The sequence below is a fragment of the Gopherus flavomarginatus genome, chromosome 6 (assembly GCF_025201925.1).
Source record: "Gopherus flavomarginatus isolate rGopFla2 chromosome 6, rGopFla2.mat.asm, whole genome shotgun sequence".
Lineage (NCBI taxonomy): Eukaryota > Metazoa > Chordata > Testudines > Testudinidae > Gopherus > Gopherus flavomarginatus.
The window spans coordinates 33,897,941-33,921,494 of record NC_066622.1 but is presented as its reverse complement, the minus strand read 5'-3'; the positions used below and the strand labels follow the sequence as shown (position 1 = coordinate 33,921,494).

The 23,554-nt window shown below is 56.0% G+C and overlaps 2 protein-coding genes across 4 annotated transcripts in view; both read left to right on the top strand.

The window, feature by feature from the left end:
- NXF1 (nuclear RNA export factor 1) overlaps nt 1-23,554 on the top strand; it is a 135,049-nt gene that overhangs the window by 39,212 nt on the left and 72,283 nt on the right. The gene's annotated exons all lie outside the window — the stretch shown is intronic.
- The window catches only part of ACTN3 (actinin alpha 3), a 36,203-nt gene continuing 12,745 nt past the window's right edge, over nt 97-23,554 (top strand). Inside the window, exons 1-7 of the mRNA XM_050960438.1 lie at nt 97-2,016; nt 14,558-14,672; nt 15,385-15,504; nt 16,843-16,929; nt 20,053-20,140; nt 20,446-20,524; nt 21,045-21,126. Of these exons, the coding sequence (XP_050816395.1) occupies nt 1,885-2,016; nt 14,558-14,672; nt 15,385-15,504; nt 16,843-16,929; nt 20,053-20,140; nt 20,446-20,524; nt 21,045-21,126 (703 nt within the window). The 5' untranslated portion in view covers nt 97-1,884. The remainder of the gene's footprint in view (nt 2,017-14,557; nt 14,673-15,384; nt 15,505-16,842; nt 16,930-20,052; nt 20,141-20,445; nt 20,525-21,044; nt 21,127-23,554) is intronic.

Below are 23,554 nucleotides of genomic sequence, written 5' to 3'. Positions count from 1 at the left end.
CAGGCCACCCCCTACTCTCCTTCCAGGTACTGCGTCCGAGTCCTGCCTGCTTGGGGCCAGGCCGGACTCACACTCACCCCGGCCCTGCGCTCCCCTGAGTCTCCCGGGCCTCCCTGGAGCGCTTGGGGAGGGAGGAGGAATCGGGGGTGGGGGGTTTGTTTTTGTTTTTGCTCTGCCGCCATTTTATTCCCCTTGCCCCCCGCGTCCCGATATTTGACCTGGGTGATCTGGTCACCCTAGAGGGGAGCGGGGTCACCGTGCCTGAGGGGCCCACAATGCCCATAGGTCTCAGATGAAATTAGCAGAGCTTTGCCCTTTTTCAAGGTGGCCACCCTCCCCCCTTGTTCCCAGGACCATGCTCTGTCCTGCTGCCACACCTCGGTGCAGTCCAGCCCCTGCCCTGGAAGTTCATTCGGTGCTACCTCCTTTGGGTTGCTGGTTTGGTACAGACCCTCCCCTGCCAAGTGCAGGCTGGAGGCACCCACCCTTCCACATGCTGTCCTGCGGGATGCCCTGTGGTTGGACAGATTCTGCCAGGCAGCGGCAGTGCTGGACAGTGCCTTGAAATCCCAGAGCCAAGTGGTTAGTGTTTGGGATGGAGTGGGAACTGCCATTTTGGGGGATGCAGCCAGTCCCTTAAATGGGCCTGATTTGCAAAAGGTGGGAGTTCAGGGTTCAGGTCCCTGGAAATTTTGGTCCTTCTTTGAGGTTTCTTCTCCTGCCCACAATCGCTAGCCACTTCTGGGAGCTCCAGCCTGGCCTGTGCTGCTAATAATAGCCCTGGTGTAACTAGAACCACAGCACAGGGGGTGGGCGCTTGACACCTGCAGTGCTGCTGCATTGGGGGGAATCAAAGTCCTCTAAGCCAGCTCCCCTTGTCCCTACAGCTTTCCCTTCCTGGGGCATTCTCCCCACCTGGGCCCCCCTGCAGGTGCCTGGGGTGTTTATGTATTGCTGGGATGGAGGTGGGGTACCAGATCACAGCTTCTCTGCTAGGTGCTGGCTGGTGGATATGGTATTGCCCTCCCAGGTCTCCCCCCCATGCATGGCACTGGTCAGTGACATGTTCTTCCCTGCAGGGGACTTGCAGAATTAGACTTGTGCATCTTGCAATTATCTCCAAGTGCCTTGTGCAGGGTTGCGGGGGGTGAGGGTGTCAGTCCCTTGATTTTAGAGCTGGGAAACTGAGGTACGGACCGGGGATGGGACTTGGTCAAGGTCACACAACAGGGCACTGGCAGAGCTGGGAGTGCAACCCGGGAGTCCTGGTTCTATCACTGGCCAAGCTGCCTCCCTTCGATTTTTGCAGCTGACGCCATCCTATCCCTGCTCCCAGCTCATTCCTTGGCCCTGGGTTCCTCCCGATGACTTAATGACCTTTTCCAGTTCTGGCACCTCTGCTCCTCATTGGGAACTGCCTGCCCCCCCAGCTCCTGCTGGGGCTTGTTGTGCATTTCCTGTCCCCAGACCACCAGCAAGCCACCTTCCCTCCCCTCCAGGTACAGGGTTCCTTTAAGAGCCTGCAAGGAGGGGGTGTCGGATCTGTGGCCTGCCAGCAGCTGTCCTCGCCCTCCCTCGTTGGTGGGGACAGCCCCTCTACACCCTCCCCCTGGCCTTTTAAAGGTGGAAGCTGATCCGCCTTCCCCAGGCTGATAATACTTAATGGGGACCAGTCACGTGGGTGTTTTTTGACCAGAGCTCGGAACAGGGCAAAGCTGCCAGCCAGCAGGGGCAGGGGGATCTGACCTCCAGGAGAAGGGAACTGGTGCTTTGGGCAAGGGGCAGTGCAGAGCAGCGAGGAGGGCCTGTGAGAGGGACAACTGGGGGATAAGGGGGAAAAGGGGACAGTCAGACGTGCAGAGAGGGACAAGAGGACAAGCCACGATGACCACGCAAGTAGAGAGCCATATCCAGTACAACCACTCGTACATGATGACTGAAGAGTACATGCAGCAGGAGGAGGACTGGGACCGGGACCTGTTGCTGGACCCCGCCTGGGAGAAGCAGCAGAGAAAGGTGGGTGGCTATGGGGGACAGTTATGGACAGGGGAAGCAGGGTGTGAGCCTGTGAGAGGTGCTGTGGGAGGCAGGGGGGTTTCCCATGGTGCCCAGGTTTGGAGAACTGGGCAAGGGGCTATGTCTGCCTGATGGGGAGAGTCAGGGCCCATGGGGGAAACTCAGCAGGGTGGGAACCTCAGAGGGGTACCAGGCATTATGGTGAGAAGCTGGCCAAGGGCCCCATCTTTGCAAGCGAGAGTCAGGTGGGGCTCAGGGGAGGGGGAGATCCTGAGCAGGAGAGATGCCAAGTTGGGCACTGGATGGACAGGTATGGGGTGCCATCACTGTAAAGATTTGCGGCTTTCGGGGGGCAGCCAGTGAGTGGTCTTAGGGGTTACACAGGTGGGTGCAGGCCAGATCTCATCTCTGTGAGGGGCAGCCTTCGAGCGGTGCCAGGTGCTTGGAGTTACAGGGGCCGGGCACAGGGCTCCATCTCTGCAAGGGGCAGCCTCTGAGCGGTGCCAGGTGCCCCGGGTTACAGGGACAGGCAGAAGCCCCCATCTCTGCAAGGGCAGTCTCCAGGCAGTGTGCAGGGTTGGAGAGCAGGGTTGGCGAGCCGGGCTCCGTGCCATGTAGGATTGTCAGGAGCCAAGCCCCAAAGTGGCGGACGTGGGGAGGTGATCTTTAAGGCAGGCAGCTGCTGTGCAAGGGTAACTGATACGGCTTGATGCCACTTCCCACCCCCAGCCCCAGATGGGTGACGCCAGCAGTGGGGAGTTGGAGGAGGGGGCTTGTGTGTCCTGGAACGGAGTCTGTGGCATCCAAACTATGTCAGGAATGATGGGGATGCAAGAGCCCTGCTGGGCTAAATATACCCACCTGCCTCGCTGTGATCTGGGCTGGAGGCAGGCTGTGCACCAGGCTTCTCCAGGTGTATGTGGCATGCTCGCCTGCTTGGGCCACTGCTTGTGCATATGGCCGAGATGATGTGTGTGCAGGGGCTGTGAGAACCTCAGGCGATTGGTCCACGCACACACACCACACACACAAACTCTCCCTTGCAACAACCCCTGCATACACTGACCCACAGCAACCCCCCTCTCACATACACACAACCCCCTGCAAACACTGACCTACAACAACCCCCCTGCAAACACTGACCACCCACAAAACCCCCACTCCCACACAACCTCCCTGCATACACTGACCCACAACAACTCCACTCCCACACACAGCAACCCCCCTGTATACTGACCCACAAAAAGCCAACTCACACACACAACAACCCTCCTGTAAACACTGACACACAGCAACCCCACTCCCACACATAACAACCCCCTGCATACACTCACCCACAACAACCCCACTCTCTCTCATACACACAACCTCCCTTCAAACACTGACCATCCACAAAACCCCCACTCCCACACACATCTCCCTTGCATAAGCTGATCCACAACAACCCCACTCTCAACACTCTGCAAACACTGACCCACAACAACCCCACTCCCACACACAACCCCCCCGCATACTGACCCACAACAACCCCCCTGCATACACTGACCCACAACCCCACTCTCACCACCACACCACAACCCCCGCATACATTGACCCACAACAACCCCATTCCCACAAACAACCCCTCTGTATACACTGACCCACAACAACCCCACTCTCATGCACACACATCCCCCCTACATACACTGACCCACAACAACTCCATTATCATACACACACAACTCCACTGCATATACTGATCCATAACAACCCCACTCTCACACACACACAACCCTTTACATATACTAATCTACAACAACCCCACTCCTACACACAACTACCCTCCCGCATACAGTGACCCACAACAAACCCACTCTCACACACAACAGTTCCCCCCATTCTCTCTCTCACACACACTTTCAAAGTGAGACACTCCCAAAGAGCAGTGGGCCTGATCCTGATCTCAGCCCACAACACATCCAAGTTGTCTCCCTTGCAATTGATGCAGTACCATTGATGTGAGTGGGAGCAGGAGCAGGCCCAGCAAATTCTGTGCTCCTTGCCTGAGGAACCTCTGTCAAAGCCCATGTTCTTATGCCCAGTATGGACTGGGCCCAGGAACCCCTAGAGCCAGAGCGCAACCCAAACTGCTAACCCAAAGCCCCTGGTCCCAGCACCACAGAACTCTTGGCTGAGGTGTGCTGCAATATAGCAGGCGTGCACATTGCTGTTCTCTGTCGGACGCGGGTGCCATGTGTCCCCTCCCTTTGGTTCTGCCCAAACCATTGGAGTCTTTCTCCCCTAGTTTGCCACTGCTGCAGGGAGCTTTGAGCAGGTGGGGATGGTGCAAGGTGAGATGTTCCTTCATGCTACCAGCCCTAATCTTGATTCCCAGCCCTCCAGGATCCTCTCCGCCTGTGCCCCTTGGGGCAATAACACCGGGCTCTAACGTGGCACCCTATATCCAGGGAGGTGGCACAGCTACATCAGGTGAAGAAAGGCTATTAGAGCCCCTGTGGCCAGGGGACAGCCAGGCTGCCCCTCCTGGCAGGGAGCACTGTCCGGCTAGGGGCACATCAAAGAGAATGCCATCCTCCTTGAAGTAGGTGCCTCCAATGTAAAGGTCAGGATGTCGGTCAGGCGATCCTCCCTACACTAGGGCAACTCTGGGGTTCACTAGTTGACTCTGGATTGGTCCTGGGGAAGCTGAGATCAGAATCCGGCCTTGGCCTCGTTGCAGTCAGGGGGTTACTCTGGGGATCAGAATTCAGCCCTTTCTGTTGGCACAAGTCTCCACCGAATGGTGCTGTTGTCTAGGTCGAGCTGCAGGCTGGGTATTGCCAGCCCTTATCCAGCCTGCACAGTGCTGCCCTGAGTTCCACAAGGACCACTCGCTCACGCTGGACTGCTTGGGCCACCGCTCCCCACCCTCCCCATACAGATGTTTGCCTGTCCCTGCTTCCTGCTCACCTGTTGTCTCATTGACACACGGTCCTTTCAGCCTGTGGAACTCACTGCTACACCCTGAACTCTAGCAATTGGGGTCAGGAAGGTGTTTTCTCTGGGGGCAGGTTATCCTATCACTGCAGGGCTCTTGCCCCTTCCTCTGAGCAGCTAGTGCTGGGTATTGGGGTGACGGGATACTGGGGTAGATGGGCCCTGAGCTGACCCTAGTGCGCCACGCCTGTGTGAGTTTGCACCGGCTCTTTGTTAGACTCTTGTGTTAAGTTGCACAGGTTGGGTGTATGCGTATGTGTGCGTGGAACCCAGTGTGTCAGTGCTTTGGGTATGCGTGTGTGTGTACGTGTTTACCAGTGCTCTGGGTTTGTACCCTGGTGTACCAGTGTTATGCAGATCAGTGCACTGGGTGTCTATGTGTGCGTACTCTAATGTGTCAGTGCTGTGTGTGTGCACCGCAGTGTGTCTGCTTGGGAGGGTGCCAACGTGACACAGACAGGTGACCTGCCCGATTGTTCCATCTGAGAACATAACACCCCCTCAGGGATCCCCATCTGCCAAGCTGCCTGTTGGAGGAATCTGCATATCTTGATTTTTTCCCCAGAGTGTCTGATTAAGTTGTATGCTGTTTGGGGCAGGGACTGTCATTCTGTTCTGTGTTTGTACTGTGCCTAGCACAACAGGGGATGCTCAGCACTACCCCAGTACAAAGAGTAGGCATTTGATCAGAGCAGGGGATTGTCTGTTTCAAGTCCCCCACTCCCTTGTTAGCGGAGCAGGGACAGTTTCATGTGCTTGAGAAGCTGTTCCTGCTGATGCAAGTGTTTTGGGGGATTGGGAAGGGGGATCAGGTGGCTGCTGCTATTCCAGACGCACTGTCCTTGTAAGGTGGTTTCTATAATAAACTGCCCCCCACCCTCTGTCCGCCCCCTGCTGCTTCCCGGGTGGGGTGAGCTCATGTGGGTATTTTGGAAGAGGACACCTCTTAATTAGGCTATGGCCTAGGAGAGCGGGGCAGGGTGGAGTGGGGGCTGCAGCAGCCCCACAGCCTGGGTGGGCCTTGCTGCTGGGCTCCTGTGGGAGAGGCTATTTAAAGAGGTCTGGAAGGGACTGTGAATCAACTACAGAGATGGGGGGGGGGCACACTTTCTCCCATGGGCAGAGCAGGTGGCTTCAAGAGGATTGTGTGTGTGCGCGCGCTTGTGGGACGGGGGGAGGGTGAGTGCCAGGGGCTGAGGGGAGTGTGGTCTAGTAGTTAGGGCACTGGATTCGGAGCCAGGACTCCTGGCTCTGTTCTCAGATCTGGGAGGGGATGTGGGATCTAATGGTTAGAGTGGGGATGGAGTGGGCTGGAACTCAGGACTACTGGGTTCTCTTTCCACTTTTGCTGTGTGACATTGCACGGGTCTCTCTGCCTCAGTTTCCCTGTCTGTAGGATGGGACTAGTGCTATCTACAGACAAGTGTTTGCAGAGAGCCTTGCAATCCTTCTGGGAGAAGGGTTTCCTGGTATCCCTGTCACAGGTGCCCCACCGCCAACCTGCAGGCCTGCTCTACCCTGAATGCCCTGTTCTCGTGTGCTCCCTCTCCCCTGCACAAGGCCAGTGTAAGCTGTGGGAATGGCTGCATGAGGGGCTGGGGCATGTGGTGAGGGACCACACTGCAGCAGGGCTGGGAATGTGCTGCTGTTCCGGCACAGGAGCTCCTGTCTATGCTAAGGGCCCTTAGCAGGGTGATCACATGTCCTGATTTTATAGGGACAGTCCTGATATTTGGGGCTTTGTCTTATATAGGTGCCTATTACCCCCCACTGCCTGTCCTGATTTTTCACACTTGCTGTCTGGTCACCCTAGCCCTTAGACTCACACAGTCTGACCCCCTGCAGCACCTTCCCTCAAGCCGATTCCTGCCCCAGCCCAGATCTTGTGGCAGAAACATAGCCTACAGCCCTCTGGCCTGGATTTAAAGCCCCCAAGGACTGGAGAATCTCCTTCCCTCATCCAAGGGGAAGCTACCCAGTGGGGAATCCCCCTCCCTGCTAAACATCTGCCTTCATTCCGGAGTGGATTTGTCCAGCATCTGTTCCCAGCCACTGACCCTGCTAGACCTTTGTCTGTGAGATTCTTGAGTCCCCACAGATCAGAAATCTACCATGTTGGTGCCTATAGCCCTGGATTAAGGTCCAGCCCCATCCCCCCACCCTCTGACATGCTGAATCATGGGGGCTGCTTCAGTTTCTGGCCAGCAGGCAAGTTCCCAGCAGGCAGGTCGTTCTGTGCACCCTCCTCCCTGGTCTTTCACAGCGCACAGGATTGGATGCAAGGTCTCAGCTGGGAGATGGAAGGGGGATCTCTGAGTTGTGGGGTACAGCCAGAATTGGGGAAGGAGCAGGGAGGGTTCTGCCCTGAGGATGCTCAAGTGCTCACTGCTTGGAGGTCGACAACTGTAGGAGGCTGAGATGCAACTATACAGTTCCTTGAGCAACTGGCAGGATTGGGGGGAGGTCAGTGCAGCTGAGCATCAGGGGAGAAGATGGGAGAAGAGATATGTGGGGATGGATGGACAGAGAGACGACTGGAATGGAGAGAAGGGAAGGAAGGCTGGCTGGAGAGAGAGGTGCCCAGGGAAGGCTGGGCAGCTGGAGTGGGGTGCTGGATGGCCAGATGAATAGATGCTGGTGCAGTGTGTGTAGATGTGGGTGGATGAGCACAGGCCACGTTGGGAGTGGGGAAGCCCCCTCCCCCCCATGCTGCATCAGCTCCCAGCGTATTTACCAGCACCCACAGGGAGGGCGGCCCCTCAGACTATTGTGTTAGCTGGAGCCAAATCCCTTAAGCCCTTGTAAATAGCAGGGAATGAGCCACAAATACTCCTGCAGTAACAAAGGATTAGCCCCAGGGGATCCCAGCCCGCTGCCAGGCACAAGACGGAGCTTCCCAGTGCCAGTGGAAATCCAGCTGTGCCGCAACTCCCGCTGCCCAGGTAGATGCCTGCTGGGTGAGCAGGGAGCCAGAGTGCCGGCACATGGCTGGGGGAGTGGTGGGGTAGGGTCTGGGAGCAAGAGCAGCTTCCCCAGAGACACACCAGGCTAGTCTCCTGCCAGGCAGCATAGAGCAGTGGCTGTTGGACTTTTCCTGCACAGCACCGTAGTGCAGACACAGCTTACACTGACAAAAGGAGTAGGAACCCCCCGCCCCCGAAGGAAGGGTTATGTCAACACATGCCCTTTGTCTGCACAGCTGTGTCTGCTCAGGGAGCCAGGGGCAGCTCTGTGGTTTTTGCCACCCCAAGCATAGCAGGCAGGCGGCTTTTGGCAGTCCGCTGGTCACGCAGATTCAGCGGCATGGCTGCGGGAGGTCCGCTGGTGCCGCGCCTTCAGCGTCCCCGACACTGAATTACCACCGAATCTGCGGAACCGGCGGACCTCCCGCAGGCGCGCCGCCGAAGGCAGCCTGACTGCCGCCCTCACAGCAACCGGCAAGGTGCCCCCCGTGGCTTGCCGCCCCAGGCACGTGCTTGGAGCCGCCCCTGCTGGGAGCTACAGCAATCAGGGTGTTTTGTACGCATCTCCGACTTACCTTGCTGTGCTGATGTAGCCTCAGCTAGTACACTGGAGTGTGAGCCAGGATGCATGGCTTCTAATTCCACCTCTGGGAGGGGAATGGTGTCTAGGGGTTAGAGCACAGGCGCTCTGAGCCAGGACTCCTGCGTTCTATCCCTAGCTCTGGGAGGGGCGTGGGATCTAGTGGTTGGAGAAGGAGGTGGGGCTGGGACTCAGGACTCCTGGGTTCTATTCCCAGCTTTGCCTTTGACCTTGGGCAAGTTACTCTTGATGCTGCTGTTTACTCTCCCCCCGTCTGTCTGAGCTCTTGGGGGCAGGCTGTGTCTCTCACCGTGTCTGTGCAGCACCTGGTACACCAGAGGCTGGTCCCAGTCAGGGTTTGTTCAGCAACTATTCCAGGGGGAGCTGCCCCACTAGGGAATTCCTGCTGAACTTTTTCCCCTTCTTCTCAGGGTGGGTTTGTCCAGCGTTGGCTCCTGGCTCTGCTCAGCTTTTGTCTGTGAGCTTCATGAGCCTCCTTAGGTCTGAAATCTCCCCGTGTCCTCAGCTGTAGCTTGGGATGCAGCCCCCTCCTCTGAATTGCAGGGCTGCTTTAGTGTCTGGCCAGGTGGCAGGATCCCAGCCCATGGGCCATTCCTGTGGCTCCTCTCTGCCCCTCTCCAGGCTTTCACAGTGGGGCTGTGGGCTCTGCCACATTGTGTACAGAGGCCCCATCCCCTCCCTGCACTGCTCACCCATGGTCTGCTCATCCTGGGATCACATTAGCACTTATACTGAGAGCTCGTGTCTAGGAAACCCACCTGGCACAGTCCCCTGGTAGGGCTGGGCCTTGTACAGGGGCTTATGAGTCTGCTGCTGGCCTCCGTGAATGGAGAGTCATTTAGCTCCAGCAGTAGAGGCAGGGCTGTGTGTCTAGTGGGGTCCTGCAGGGATTGATTCTAGGCCAAGTGCTGATTAACATTTTCATCAGCGACCAGGAAGTAAATATAAAGTTACTGCTGGTGAAGTGTGCACATGACACAAAGACGGTGGTGTGATCAGGTCAGGCCATTCCTCCAGAGTGACCGCGATTGCTTGGTAGAGTGGGCCTATTCAAACCCCATGTTTTAATACAGCCAAATGCAAAGTTATACTCAGCCCCCGCAGAATGAAGGACAGTGTCCTGGGAAGCAGTGACTGAAAAAGACCTAGGGGGTCAGAGTGGACCAGCAACTCAGCATGAGCTCCCAGTGTTACTCTGCCCCAAAAGGGCGAATGCGGCCCATGGACGGATAAACGGGAGTAGCTGGGAGGTGATTTTCCCTCAGGACATGGCACTGATGGGCTGGTACTGGGACTGCATATAGCACTGGGATCCACACTTTAGACTGGATGCTGAGAAATTGGAGAGGGTGCTGAAAAGAGCTATAAAAAACGATTCAAGGGCTGGAGAAAATGCCTGATTGTGAGAACATGAAAGAACTCTATCTCTTTAGTGTCTCTAAAAGCAGATTTAGAGGTGATTGATCACGATGTACAAGGACCTTCGCAGGGAGAAAGCCCTGGGTACTAGAGGGCTCTTTAATCTATCAGAGACAGGCAGAACAAGAACCATAAGAACATAAGACCGGCCATAGTGGGTTAGACCAATGGTCCATCTAGCCCAGTATCCTGTCTGCTGACCATGGCCAGTGCCAGGTGCTTCAGAAGGAATGAACAGAACAGGTAATCATCAAGTGATCCATCCCCTGCCACCCATTCCCAGCTTCTGGCAAACAGAGGCTAGGGATACATCCCTGGCCATCTTGGCCAATAGCCAACGATGGAACTATCCTTCATTAACTTCTTTTTTGAACCCTGTTGTAGTCTTAGCCTTCACAACATCCTCTGGCAGAGTTCCACAGGTTGCCTGTGCATTGTGTGAAGAAATACGTCCTTTCCTTTGTTTTAAACCTGCTGCCTATTAACTTCATTTCGTGACCCCAGTTCTTGTGTTATGAGAAGGGGTAAATAACACTTCCTTATTCACTTTCTCCACACCAGTCATGATTTTATAGACCTCTATCATATCTCCTCTTAGTCATCTCTTTTCCGAGCTGAAAAGTCCCAATCTAATTAATCTCTCCTCAGATGGAAGTTGTTCCGTACCCCTCATCATTTTTGTTGCCCTTTTCTGAACCTTTTCCAATTCCAATATACCTTTTTTGAGATGGAGTGACCCCATCTGCATGCAGTATTCAAGATGTGGGCATGCTAGGCTTGGAGTAAAAGCCGGACAACCTCAAATGAGAAATAAGGCCTGTTTTACAGGGAGGGAAGGCGACTACCTAGTGGAACAAACCCCCCAGGGCAGGGTGGATTCTTCAGCTCCAGGCCGGCTGCCTTTCTGGAAGATGCTTTAGTCAAATACAAGTCTCACAGTGCTCTATGCAGGGATGCCTGGGGGACATTCTCTGGCCTGTGATGTGCAGGAGGGCTGACTACGTGATCTAATGGTCCCTTCTGGCCTTGAAATCTGCTAAATGGACCCACCGAGAGGGGAAAGGGCTTGTTCAAGGCCAGTAGCCGAGCAGGGAATGGAAGCCAGGTGTCCTGATGCCAGGTGCAATGCATAAGGCGTTACACCATGCTGCCTCCCTCAAGATTTCATTGTCGCTCAGGCCTTGGGGCTGGATGCTGAGAAGGCACCTGCTCCACATCTCTGCGTCATCCACTGAGCCCTCTCGCAGAGCTCAAGGGGGGTGCACATCCCTGGTGACTCCTCGGGGGCCTGCTCAGGCGCGGGAGGTGGCAGCTTGGCATTCGGATGATGCCATGAAATTCTAAGGCCCCCTAAAAATAACCCTGTGGCTGAGCTGGAGAAAATGTTGCAACAACACAGGGAGAATCTATTTATAAATCATCCAGCCTGCGTCTCCAGAGCTGGGTCTGTCTGAGCAGGGAGCTCAGCTCACGACAGGGCACAGGGGCTTGCAGGTAGCCTGCTGGGCTGGGAGTCAGAACTGCAGGGTTCTGTCCCCAGCTCTGTGAGGGGAGGAGGTCTAGTGGGCTAGAGCTGGGGGTCGCTCCTAGGCCCTATTCTGAGCTCTGCTGCAGAACTTGGGCAAGTCCTGGCCCTTCTTGGTGCCTTGTTCCCCTCCCACTCATTGTCGGTTCAGACTGTGAGCTGTCTGGGGTAGAGACTGTCCCTCGCTGTGGGTTTCTGCAGCGACCAACCTGACAGGCCCCTAGAAGCTACTGTCATCTAGCAATGATTTTAACAATGAGCGCTCTTCTCCCATATGTTGTTGGTCAGTTCCAATTAGGAGCATTCAGATAACTGTAAAGATACCAAAGTCCCACAGATCTTGAATCAGTCTGGCTAGAAACTCTTCCCCCCCTCAGTCCATCTCCTTAGGTTGCCACGACCCATTAAGTTCTCCCATCAGCCATAGAGTCTCCCTGAGCTTACAACATCTTTTAAACCTTCTTTATGCTTCAGAAAGGGGCGTCTTTTGTCTCCCATTGCTGGGAACCTTCAGCCAGGCCCCGAAGGGATCCTAAAGAGATTGTGGCGGGTGTGGGCTTTCCCATTGTGCTCTTCCTGGCTGGGATTTTTCAGGATTTCCCTTTCTTTCCCCTAGGAATAGTTCTTGCTCAGTTGTTGTGTTGTGCTGCTGGGATGGGGTGGGGAGCACGGGGCCAGGGCGTCCTCTGCGGCATCAGTGCAGAGTACGGTTTTCATGGGGGATGGGCAAGGAATAGAGTGCAAGGTGTGGGGTGATTCCAAGGGACTATTAGGATGACCCTAGATAATTCAGCCACTTAGGGGGCATCCTGCCCTCCCTCCCCTCACCCACCCAACCTCCTTCCAACCTGGTTGTGTCTTGCAGACCCTCAGCATCGGGCATCCACAGCTCTCCAACAGGGACTTAAAGCTACAAGGTGTGAGTGTGTGGCAATGTGTCATCGCCTCTGCTGTATTGCATAAGATCTGTGTGTGTGTGTGAGAGAGGGCCCCACGGCCCCCTAAGGGAGAGAATTGAATGACAAGAGAGTGACAGTGCCCCTGAATGGAGTCAGACCTACACTAGAGAAATATCCTCGGCTATAGACCTGGTCTAATGCCCAACCCATTTGTGCCACACCTTATAATCACCCCCCACACACACTCACAGAGAAATATGCAAGCACGCACACAGTCCCCTGCATGTGTGCCAGGTGCTTTGCAGTGGGGCTCTGCAGACCCCCAGGCCCGGTGCTGCCAACCTCTGTAGTTCCATTGCAGCTCTCCTGCTGTTTGGCCTTTCCCATCAATACCCAGCTCCCAGAGTCCTGGGAATCTCCACTCCCATTTAAAGCCAAGGGAGCGTGCTCACCCTAGGAGACCAGGGAAGCCGGAAGGTGTGACTCCAACAGTGTTAGTGTGCCCAGGGGTGGGAGGAGCATATGGAGGGGGGGGCAGCAATGCATTCTGGGATACTCTTCTGTGCAGTGGGAGGGGTTGCAGCACTTGTGGGTCTATGGTTAGAGCAACCCAGGTCTCATCTAGCCCATCCCACTGCCCAGGAAATCCCAGACATTGAATCCCAGCAGCTGTTCTGTTCAGGGTGGCTGGAGCTAGGGGACTAGAACAGCTGTTCCCTCTCCCTGCCACGTTCCATCTTAGTCATGTTAGGAATGAGGCTGCATCCTGTCTGCAGGGTGGGGGTGGGAGGTGTCCCTCCACCCAACCCCACCCTGGGCTGGGTGGGCAAAGGGAGCAGGAGCACTCTGCACTGAGGAGGGGAGGGGGTCTATGGGCCAGGATTCCCAGTGTCCCCTCTCAGGGGTGGGGGTGGCAGCTAGCCAATCATGAACTCACCCTGCTGGGATGCCCAAGTACATCCTGTCCCCCACCAGGCACGGTGTCGTGTGCCATCTAGATCTGCAGAGTCAATGCATTGCTGTAGGCCTGACTCATGCACCCTGTCAGGCTGGGGCTAAATCTGGGGAGGCGTTGTGGGCATGGACACGCACACACCAGCAGGGGAAGCAGTGACACCCCCCTCACACACACACACCCCTTCCCTGCAGCCAGCCGGGAGGAGTGCAGTGGGGGTCAGCAGCATGTGTGTTATTAGCAGAACTCGGGGAGCCCAGAGGCTGTGGGAGCTGGGAGGAGCTGGGAGTGTTGTAGTTTCAGGGTTCCTGGGGTTTGGGAGGGTAGGTTAAAAGAAGAGGGTGAAGGCTCAGCAATAGGGGGAGTTGGGGTGGGGCTGGCCAGCCCTGGAGTTAGGTGTGGGGCTCCCCAGAACTGGGATGTGGAGCAGGGTTAGGGGCAGGGCAGGCCAATACCAGTATGGGGTGGGGTTCACCGGGTTTAGTGTCAGAGGACTATGTGATGCCAGGGTTGGCGGTGGGCTTAAGGGTAGAGCTTGGTGAGGTTGATGTTAGGGGCAGGGCTTGCCCATCCCAGGGTGGGGTTAGGGTCAGAGGTCAGTGGTGTGGGGGTCAGGCCTGTGCCTGGCTTGTGCTATAAGGCTCATGGGGGCCCCGGCTCTGGTGGGAATCAGCTCCTTGTGCCAAGGGCCTGGCACAGTGCCCTGGGAACCCAGCTGGGCTGGATTCCCTCCAGCGAGCAGAGCCTTGATCCTGCTGATGCAGGGAACTGAGCAGGACGTAGTCCTGGGGGAAGGTGGGTGCTGTGGGGTGAGGATGGGGGAGCTATGGGGAAGAAGCCCCAGGGAGGGCGAGCAATGGGGGTAGGGTGACCAGATGAGAGGAACAAAATATCGGGACACATTGGGGGCAGGAAGGGAACAAAAACGGAGTGCGAAATATCAGGACAATATCAATACCAAAATACCAGACATCGGTCGGGATGTGGGACAAAAAACTAAATATCGAGACAGTTCCGATTTTATTGGGACGTCTGGTCGCCCTAAATGGGGGGCTATGTGAGGTGCGGGCAGCCTGTCCCTACCAACACCAACCCTGGTGCTGGCGTGGGAATAGCCCAGCCCCTCCAGCTCATTCCGCTGTCCTGTTCCCCAGGGGGAGGGGCTGTGGGGGTGTCTCTAACTCCCCCCATCTTCTCCTGCAGACATTCACAGCCTGGTGCAACTCCCACCTGCGCAAGGCAGGCACCCAGATCGAGAACATTGAGGAGGATTTCCGCAATGGGCTGAAACTCATGCTGCTGCTGGAGGTGATCTCGGGTAGGTGGGGGAGCCGGGGTGGGTGGGGTCAGATCCATGGAGGACCATGTGGGGGTGATGAGGGGAGGGGCAAGAATCCATGGGGAGCTGCCAGTGAGGGTTCAGTGGCCACAAGGGGCAAGAATAGGGTGACCAGACAGCAAATGTGAAAAATTGGGACAGGGGGTGGGGGGTAATAGGAGGCTATATAAGAAAAAGACCCAAAAATCGGGACCGTCCCTATAAAATCAGGACATCTGGTCACCCTAGGCAAGAAGCCATATGGGAGTGTGTGGGAGAGAATCCATGGGAAGATGAGAGGGACTTGGGGGGGACCCAGAGGATGCAGTCACTGGGGTATAGCCCAGCTGCAGTGGGGTGGGGGGCTCTGGACCCAAAGGGATTATGCAATGTAGGGTTGTCTGTGTCACAGTGCTTGGGTGTCTGTGTGGTGGGGTGTGTTGTGGCCTGGTGATGTGGGGTGTGCCTGGTTTGTGTGGCTGAGCTGGGAGTGGATCTGTCACCGGCTCTGCCCCCAGATATGAGTACGTGGGGGGGAGGGAAATCTCTGCTTCCCCACCCCCACTGCTGACTCCCTCTCAGTCAAGGGGTGGTGGTGCAGGGGACCCCCTCACCCCATCACTGGCTCTGCCCCCAGGCGAGCAGGGAGGTGCATGGGTGTGGGGAGGGCTCTGTGCCTCCCCCGATTGGTGACTCTCCTCCCACCCCTCAGGTGAGCGGTTGCCAAAGCCAGACAAGGGCAAGATGCGTTTCCACAAGATCGCCAATGTCAACAAGGCCCTGGACTTCATTTCCAGCAAGGGGGTCAAGCTGGTCTCCATCGGGGCTGAGGGTGAGTGGGGTTGGGGGGGCAGCGGTCCTGACTAGGGTGATGAGGTTCCACAGCACTGGCGCAGTCTCCTCCTGCATGCCCCATTACCATCGCGATGCCAGACCCATCACTCTGGCGTTGGTAGGTGGACGCAGTGCATGTCTGGGAGGGTACGGTGGCCACAGGCACTGGCACCACTCTCCACGTGGGGCTGGGTTGGGATTGAGCCATGTTCACTCATAATCCCATGGGCTGCTCTGTCTCAAGGGAGGGGGAGGCTTCCTGTCAGCAGTGCCTGGGCTGGGGATGTGCAGGCCCCCAAGCAGCACATACACTGGGGGGCTGGGGCTGGGTTTACTTCTGTCTGTCCACTGCCATATGCTCTACTCTGCCTGCCCGTCAATCCCCATCTCTCTATCTCTATACACCTTGTCAGGCTACCCCCCCACTCTGAACTCTGGGGTACAGATGTGGGGACCTGCATTCTACCAGCTTAGGTTAAAACTTCTACAAGGCACAAATTTATTTCCTTGTCCTTGCACGGTATATTGCTGACACCACCAAATGATTTACACAAAAATTCAGGGAAGAGGCACTTGGAATCCCTGTCCCCCACAAAATATCCCTCCAAGCCCCTTCATCCCCTTTCCTGGGGAGGCTTGAGAATAAAATACCAACCAGTTGCCTTAGCAACATGAGCTCAGCCAGACCCTTTGTCTCAGGACACTGAAATCAATCAGGTTCTTAAAAGAAGAACTTTTATTATAAAGAAAAAAGTAAAAGAATCACACCTGCAAAATCCACATGGATGGTAACTTTATAGGGTCATAAAAAGATTTAAAATGCAGAGAATTCCACCCCTGGGCTCAGCTTCACAGTTACAAAAACAGGAATGAAACTACCTCTGCAGCATAGGGAAATTCACAAGCCAAAACAAGAGATAACCTAACGCATTTCCTTGCCTTACTCACAGTTTCTGTGGTTTTAGATGGATTATTCCAGGTATATTTTTCAGGAGATAATGTACCTGCTTGGCTTCTCTCTCTCCATCTGGAGAGAGAACAACACACAGAACAACAAAACAAATCCTTCCCACCCCCCCTCCCCTGATTTGAAATTATCTTCTTTTCTCATTGGTCCTTCTGGTCAGGTACCAGCTAGGTTATTTGAACTGCTTAACCCTTTATGGATAAGGCAATCCAGTATAGCTGCCAAGGAGGGATTTTATGCTACTGAATGGGCTGGCATACCCTTCCCCCTATATTCATGACACACCCCATCTCTCCCCCGCCCTTAGACACCCATCTCTTTCTGTCACTCGCCCCACCCCGCTCTGACTCCTTCTCTCCCCTCCTTCAGAAATTGTGGATGGAAATTTGAAGATGACTCTGGGGATGATCTGGACAATTATCCTGCGCTTCGCCATCCAGGACATCTCAGTGGAAGGTGAGTGTGGGACTGGGTTCTGCCCCTTTACACCCCCCCGACACATACTCCTGTAGTGTATACTCCAGACACCCATCTACACCGCACCCCATCCACATCCACATACACCCTATATAACCCCTATATACTACATACTCCCTATATCCAGGGCCGGCTCTAGCCATTTCGCCCCCCCAGGCACAGTGGCACGCCGTGGGGGGCGCTCTGCCGCTCGCCGGTCCCACGGCTCCGGTGGATCTCCTGTAGCCGTGGCTGCAGAGGGTCCGCTGGTCACGCGGCTCCGGTGGACCTCCCGCAGGTGTGCCTGCAGATGCTGCACTGGAGCTGCGGGACCAGCGGACCCTCAGCAGCCACGTCTGCGATAGGTCCACCGGAGCCACCTGCTGCCCTCCAGGCAACCGGCAGAGCGTCCCCTGCGGCATGCCACCCCAAGCACGTGCTTGGCATGCTAGGGCCTGGACCCAGCCCTGCCTATATCTCCTGGACACTACACATACCCCTATGTACTGTACACCACTATACCTACACCCCACACATATCCTTATACATAATACACCCCACATACATACCCCTCTACACTATACATCCCATATAGCCCCTATACATAACTATCTGCAAACACACACCCCTATATAAACCCCTATACATGCAGCCAAACACTATACACTCCATATACTCCTATACTTTACACACTTACACCCCTATACATTAGATCATACACACCCCATATACATATCCTTGTACACTATAGATCCCGTACAGCCCCTATACATACCCTTATACACAATCATGCACCCTATATAAACCCTATACATGGACCCTACACACTCCATATATCTTCTGTACACTGTACTACACCCCCCATATACCCCTATACATTGTATACTCCATACATGTCCTATGTACATTCCCCTATACACTAGGCGCCCCAAACAGCCCCTATATACACTCCTATACACTGTATACCCCTATACCGATCCCTGTACATTATACACCCCCATACAAATGCCTTTTAGCTGCACACCTCATACCCCTCCTATACATTACACATCCCTGTTATAGCCATACACATACTCACCTTTACACCTCAGTATTGACTATAGTCTAATCTCATGCTTCAGGGCTGCAGCTGGTCAGGGCAGGGGTCAGGAAGGAATTTTTTCTCCAGTTCACAATTGGCTGGCTATGTCTGGGTGTTTTTTCCTTCTTTCTCTGAAGCATTAGAGATCGGCCACAGCTGGAGATGGGACACATGTAGGGATGGCCAGTGCTCTGAGATGGTCCAGAGACTCTGGCTTAGCTGCCTAGCTGGTGTGTCTTGCTCCCATTCTCAGGGTCACTGATGGCCGGCCAGATTTGGGGTCAGGAATAAATTTTCCCTCAGTCTGATTGGCAGGGTCCTTTCATCTTCCCCTGCAGCACAGGGCATGGATCACCTGCGGGGATCCTCTGAGCATGCCTTGCCAAATCCATTCTCTGACATCACAGAGAGCTTGAGCATTGGTGGCCCGTGGGTCTCTGCTGTTTTTGGCCTGGGGCTCACAGCAGGTCAGTCTCCTGAGGCCTGATATGCTTTAGCCAAACAGAAGTGACGGGTGCAATGCAGTGGTAGCTGGGTGAGGTTCTCTGGCCTGGGCTATGCAGCAGGGCAGACTGGGTGATCTAATATCATGTGCAGTTCTGGTCTTCCATGTTTAAGTAGGATGAATTCAAACTGGAACAGGCACAGAGAAGGGCTACTAGGATGATCTGAGGAATGGAAAACCTGTCTTATGAAAGGAGACTCAAAGAGTTTGGCTTGTTTAGACTAACCAAAAGAAGGCTGAGGGGAGATATGTTTGCTCTCTATAAATATATCAGAGGGATAAATATCAGGGAGGGAGAGGAATTATTTAAGCTCAGTACCAATGTGGACACAAGAGCAAATGGATATAAACTGGCCATCAGGAAGTTTAGACTTGAAATTAGACGAAGATTTCTAACCATCAGAGGAGTGAAGTTCTGGAATAGCCTTCCAAGGGGAGCAGTGGAGGCAAAAGACATAACTGGCTTCAAGACTAAGCTTGATAAGTTTATGGAGGGGATGGTATGATGAGAGAGCCTAATTTTGGCAATTAACTGATCTTTGACTGTTAGCAGTAAATATGCCCAATGGCCTGGGATGGAACACTAGATAGGGTGGGATCTGAGTTACTACAGAGAATTCTTTCCTGGGTGTCTGGCTGGTGAGTCTTGTCCACATGCTCAGGGTTTAGCTGATCGCCATATTTGGGGTTGGGAAGGAATTTTCCTCCAGGGCAGATTGGCAGAGGCCCTGGGGGTTTTTCGCCTTCCCCTGCAGTGTGGGGTACGGGTCACTTGCTGGAGGATTCTCTGCACCTTCAAGTCTTTAAACCACAAGTTGAGGACTTCAGTAGCTCAGACAGGTCAGGGGTTTGTTACAGGAGTGGGTGGGTGAGAGTCTGTGGCCTGCGTTGTGCAGGAGGTCAGACTAGATGATCATAACGGTCCCTTCTGACCTTCGTCTGTGAGTCCCTTCTGGGCTGGCACTCTATGAATCTGAGACATCCCTGCTGCCCCCACACACAGGGCCAGCTCCAGGTATCAGCAGAACAAGCACATGCCTGGGGCGGCACATGCTAAGGGGCGGCATTCCGTCCATTCTTGGGGCGGCAGAGTCTGGGTGGCTTTTTATGATTCTTTTTTTTTTTTGCGCTTCGGCAATTCGGGTGGCAGCAGTGTGAGTGGTTGGGGTTTTTTTTTTCTGCTTTGGCAGTTTGAGCGGCTGCAGTCCGAGCGGTTTTGGGGTTTTATTGTTTGCACTTCAGCAGTTCAGGCAGCGGCAGTCCGAGCGGGGTTGTTTTTTTAAAATTTTTTCTGCTTCGGCCGTTCAGGTGGTAACAGTCTGAGCTGCTTTTTTCGTTTGTTTGTTTGGGGCGGCAAAAATGGTAGAGCCAGCCCTGCCCACACACCCACCAATGGGGGGCTATGGGTAAGGCTCTCCCTTGCACTGCAGGCCCTTCCTGCCAGGGGCCACTCTACCCCCACCCCATCTCCTGCTTCTCACCCCCTCCATGCACCTGGGCCAGGGGGTCCTGAGCCATGCTACCTGGTTTCTTGCAGAGACCTCAGCCAAGGAGGGTCTGCTGCTGTGGTGCCAGAGGAAGACGGCTCCATACCGGAACGTCAATGTGCAGAACTTCCACATCAGGTAGGGAGGACTGTGGGGAGGGGGGCTTCGCTCGGGGCTTTGGGGCAGGCCCCAGGGGTGCCCTCGCCCTGTGGCCTTCATGAGTCGAGCTGGCTGGGGCTTAGCCCCGCTCCCAGGAGGCAGCAGCTCCATCAGTGCCCGCTGGAGTGAAGGAGCCCGGGGCAGGTGAGCCGGAGGAGGGAGCGTAGGGCGGGGCTGGGGTGCGTGTGTAGTTCCCGGCCCCTGCACAGCGCCTGCAGCTGGCCAGGGGTCATAGGCGAGGATCACCTGACTTCTCCTTCTCCTTCCCCCTGGATGCGGCGCAGTTGGAAGGATGGACTGGCCCTGTGCGCCCTGATCCACCGCCACCGGCCTGACCTCATCGACTATGCAAAGCTCAGAAAGGTGCAACAGCCCCTGCCCCCGCTGTCTCCCCCACCCTTCCCCAGGCGTTCCCCCCATTGCCTCAGCCCCCACCCTTGCTGCTTCTCCTTCTCCCAGCCCCTGCCCCTCAGCTCCCTGCTACCACAGAACAGCCCTCCCAGCTACCACCCCAGTGACATTGATCCTGGCTCCTGGCACTGCCCCAGCCCCCCATTTAGTTTCCTTTTTCCCCCTCCACGGCTGTTTCTACCCAAGGACATTCAGCTCTTTGCCGGCCAGATCCCTGTCCCTGACCTGTTATCCGAGCTCTGAGCAGCAGCTTCCTGCCCCCATGAACGCCCTCGCCTCCCTGTTACCGCCAGCGTGCCCACCCCACCTCTCACTGCATGGCTCAGGCCCCCCTTCCTGCCCTGCTCCCTGCAGGACCCCATCCTTCTCATGGCGCCCCCCTTGCCTGTGGCTAATGCACGCCCCTTTGCCCCCTGGGCCCCAGCCTGTCACCAATCCCCCCCCCCAGTCTCACAGCTCTGCCTGTGCCTAGGATGACCCCATCGGGAACCTCAACACGGCCTTTGAAGTGGCTGAGAAGTACCTCGACATCCCCAAGATGCTGGACGCTGAAGGTGAGGGCTGGGCGCTGCACTCCGAGAGCTGCACAGAGGGGCCTGGGGACCCAGTGCTCTGGCCTGGCCCTTCGCGCGACCCTGACCCTGGAACCTTGGCCTGACCCTGGCCCCCTAATCCTGATCTTGGCTCCCAGTCCTAATCCCAACTCCTAACCCTTGAACCTGATCCTGACCCCGACCCTTCTCCTGGGCCCTGTCAGGGCCTGGCTGAACCAGCTTGGGCCTGGAAATGTAATCATTTATCCTCCTCCTACCTGAGCTCCCGCTTCAGCCCCCAGACCTGATTCTGTAGGTCAGGACGCCTGGGTTCTCTCCCAGCTCGGGAGGGAATCCAGTGGGTTAGAGCAGGGGGCTAGGAGCCAGGACTCCTGGGTTTTGTTTTTGGCTCTGCCACTGATTCCTTGGTGGGTAGGTAGGAGGGAATCCTCCTCTCCAGTGTCCCTTTTTCTGTTTCCTCCTGTGGGGATCTCAGGCTGTCCCCTTGACCCGCCACCCTGGGATGCTCTGTGGAACGAGGTGCCTGGAGCCAGACTCTCCCCTCCTTTCATGGCCCATTCGGCTGCCACACTAGCCCTGCTGGTCTCCCTTACAGGCCGTGGATCCAGGGGACATGGCTCTAATGCCCAGGGCAGCTGGCACTCTGGGCCTGTGCAGCCCAGCCTGGGGGGAGCATGCTTCCAAACAGGGGCTGGGGGACACTGTCATAGACCCCCCAGGATCTGTGCTACACCCTAGTTCTGAAACAATCTCTTGGAGGGACCCCTATGTATGCCAGAAAAACAAACACACACACACACATGTACATGTGGAAGAGCCCTTCAGGACAGACCATGTAGCCTCACTGCCCCCTAGACTGAGCTTCTGGGCTCCTACCCCTCTGCTTCACCCCCTGCGCTCTGCCCTGCGAGTCCAGCAGAGACAAGCTCCTGGCAGAGCCTTCTCCACCCCTCAGGACTGACACACCCCAGCTGGGATCTGCCATGGCACCAAAGAGCCTTCTCCAAACGGAGCAGGGCTTGTGAGTCACCTGGGGTCCTGAGGTTCGTTCAGAGAAATCAAGGCTCCAGCACAGGCCATCTGCTCAGCCCAGAGCAATTCACCAGCCCAGCCGCAGTCACCTCCAGTGCCACGCTCCGGATGTTGGGCTTCCTGGGCCAGGCTCCGTCCTTGGCACCCAGGCTGGGCTGGGCTGAATTCACAGCCCTCTCCTAGATCCTTGACTCTCTTGGTTGGCTTTGTTTCGCTGGTCCCCTTGTTGATCTGGTCATTAACAAATGTATTCAATCCAGCCTAGCAGGGAAGTGAGGCACCGCTGTGTCTCCTGGGCAGAGTGTCTGTGCACTTCAGCCACTGCAGCACTTCACTGTAGACACCACCTATCCCAGGGGAGGGCTTTGCCCATGGCTGTAGTTTTCCACCTCCCCGAGAGGCGGTAGCTAGGTCAGCCGGAGAATTCTTCTATCCCTCTAGCCCTGTCCACACTGCGGGGAGGTCAGTATAGCTACACCACAGAGGGGAGGGGAAGGGGGGATTTCTCACACCCCAGGGAGACATGGCTATGCCGATGTAAGTGTCTAGTGGAGACCAGCCCTGAGAGCAAACATAATTCCTTCCCTGCACCGGCTAGCCATGCAAAGTACAGGGGGAAACTGAGGCACACATAGGCGTCTCAAAAATATTATGAAACGTTCCCACTCTCTCTCAGACACATCCCGAGGGAAGGGCTGGGGCTGGGAGGAGTGCTCTGGAGATGGGGCGGGGGGGGTTCCAGCAGGGCCGATGCAAGGATGTTTCACGCCCTAGGCGAAACTTCCACCTTGCGCCCCCCTGGCCCTGAGGCACCCCCCCCCCCCGCGGTAGCTCCCCACTCTCCGCCCTGCTCACCCCTGCTCCGCACACGAGCACGAGCATCCCGAGCACGCCGTGGCTGCTTCACTTCTCCCACCTCCCAGGCTTGCGGTGCCAATCAGCTTAGGTGCCGAAAGCCTGGGAGGCAGGAGAAGTGAAGCAGCTACCGCGTGTTCGGGGAGGAGGCGGGGCAGGGATGAGCTGGGGTGTGGAGTTCCCCTGCGTGCCGCCTCCCCTCTTACTTGCTGCAGGCGGCCCTCCCCATGCTCCTCTGCCCCAGCTCCCTCTGCCTAAATGCCGGCGGCAACCGGGGCGGATGAAGATCCAGCCGCCGCGGTCGCTGCTGAAGAAAATGGCGCCCCCCCAAATCCCAGCACCTCGCCTAAATGGTTGCACCGGCCCTGCCTGCACTGCCCTCAGGCCCAGCTCAGTCCCTCTGCCAAAGAGCAGCACATGTGACACAAGCAGAGGCATTCCCATAGGAGGCATCATCACAGAGCTGTGGGCTCATCTGCACGGCCTGCCTCACCCTGGGTGGAAGGGCCTGCTCCTGTCCCCAGTGTGAGTGGCTGATTCA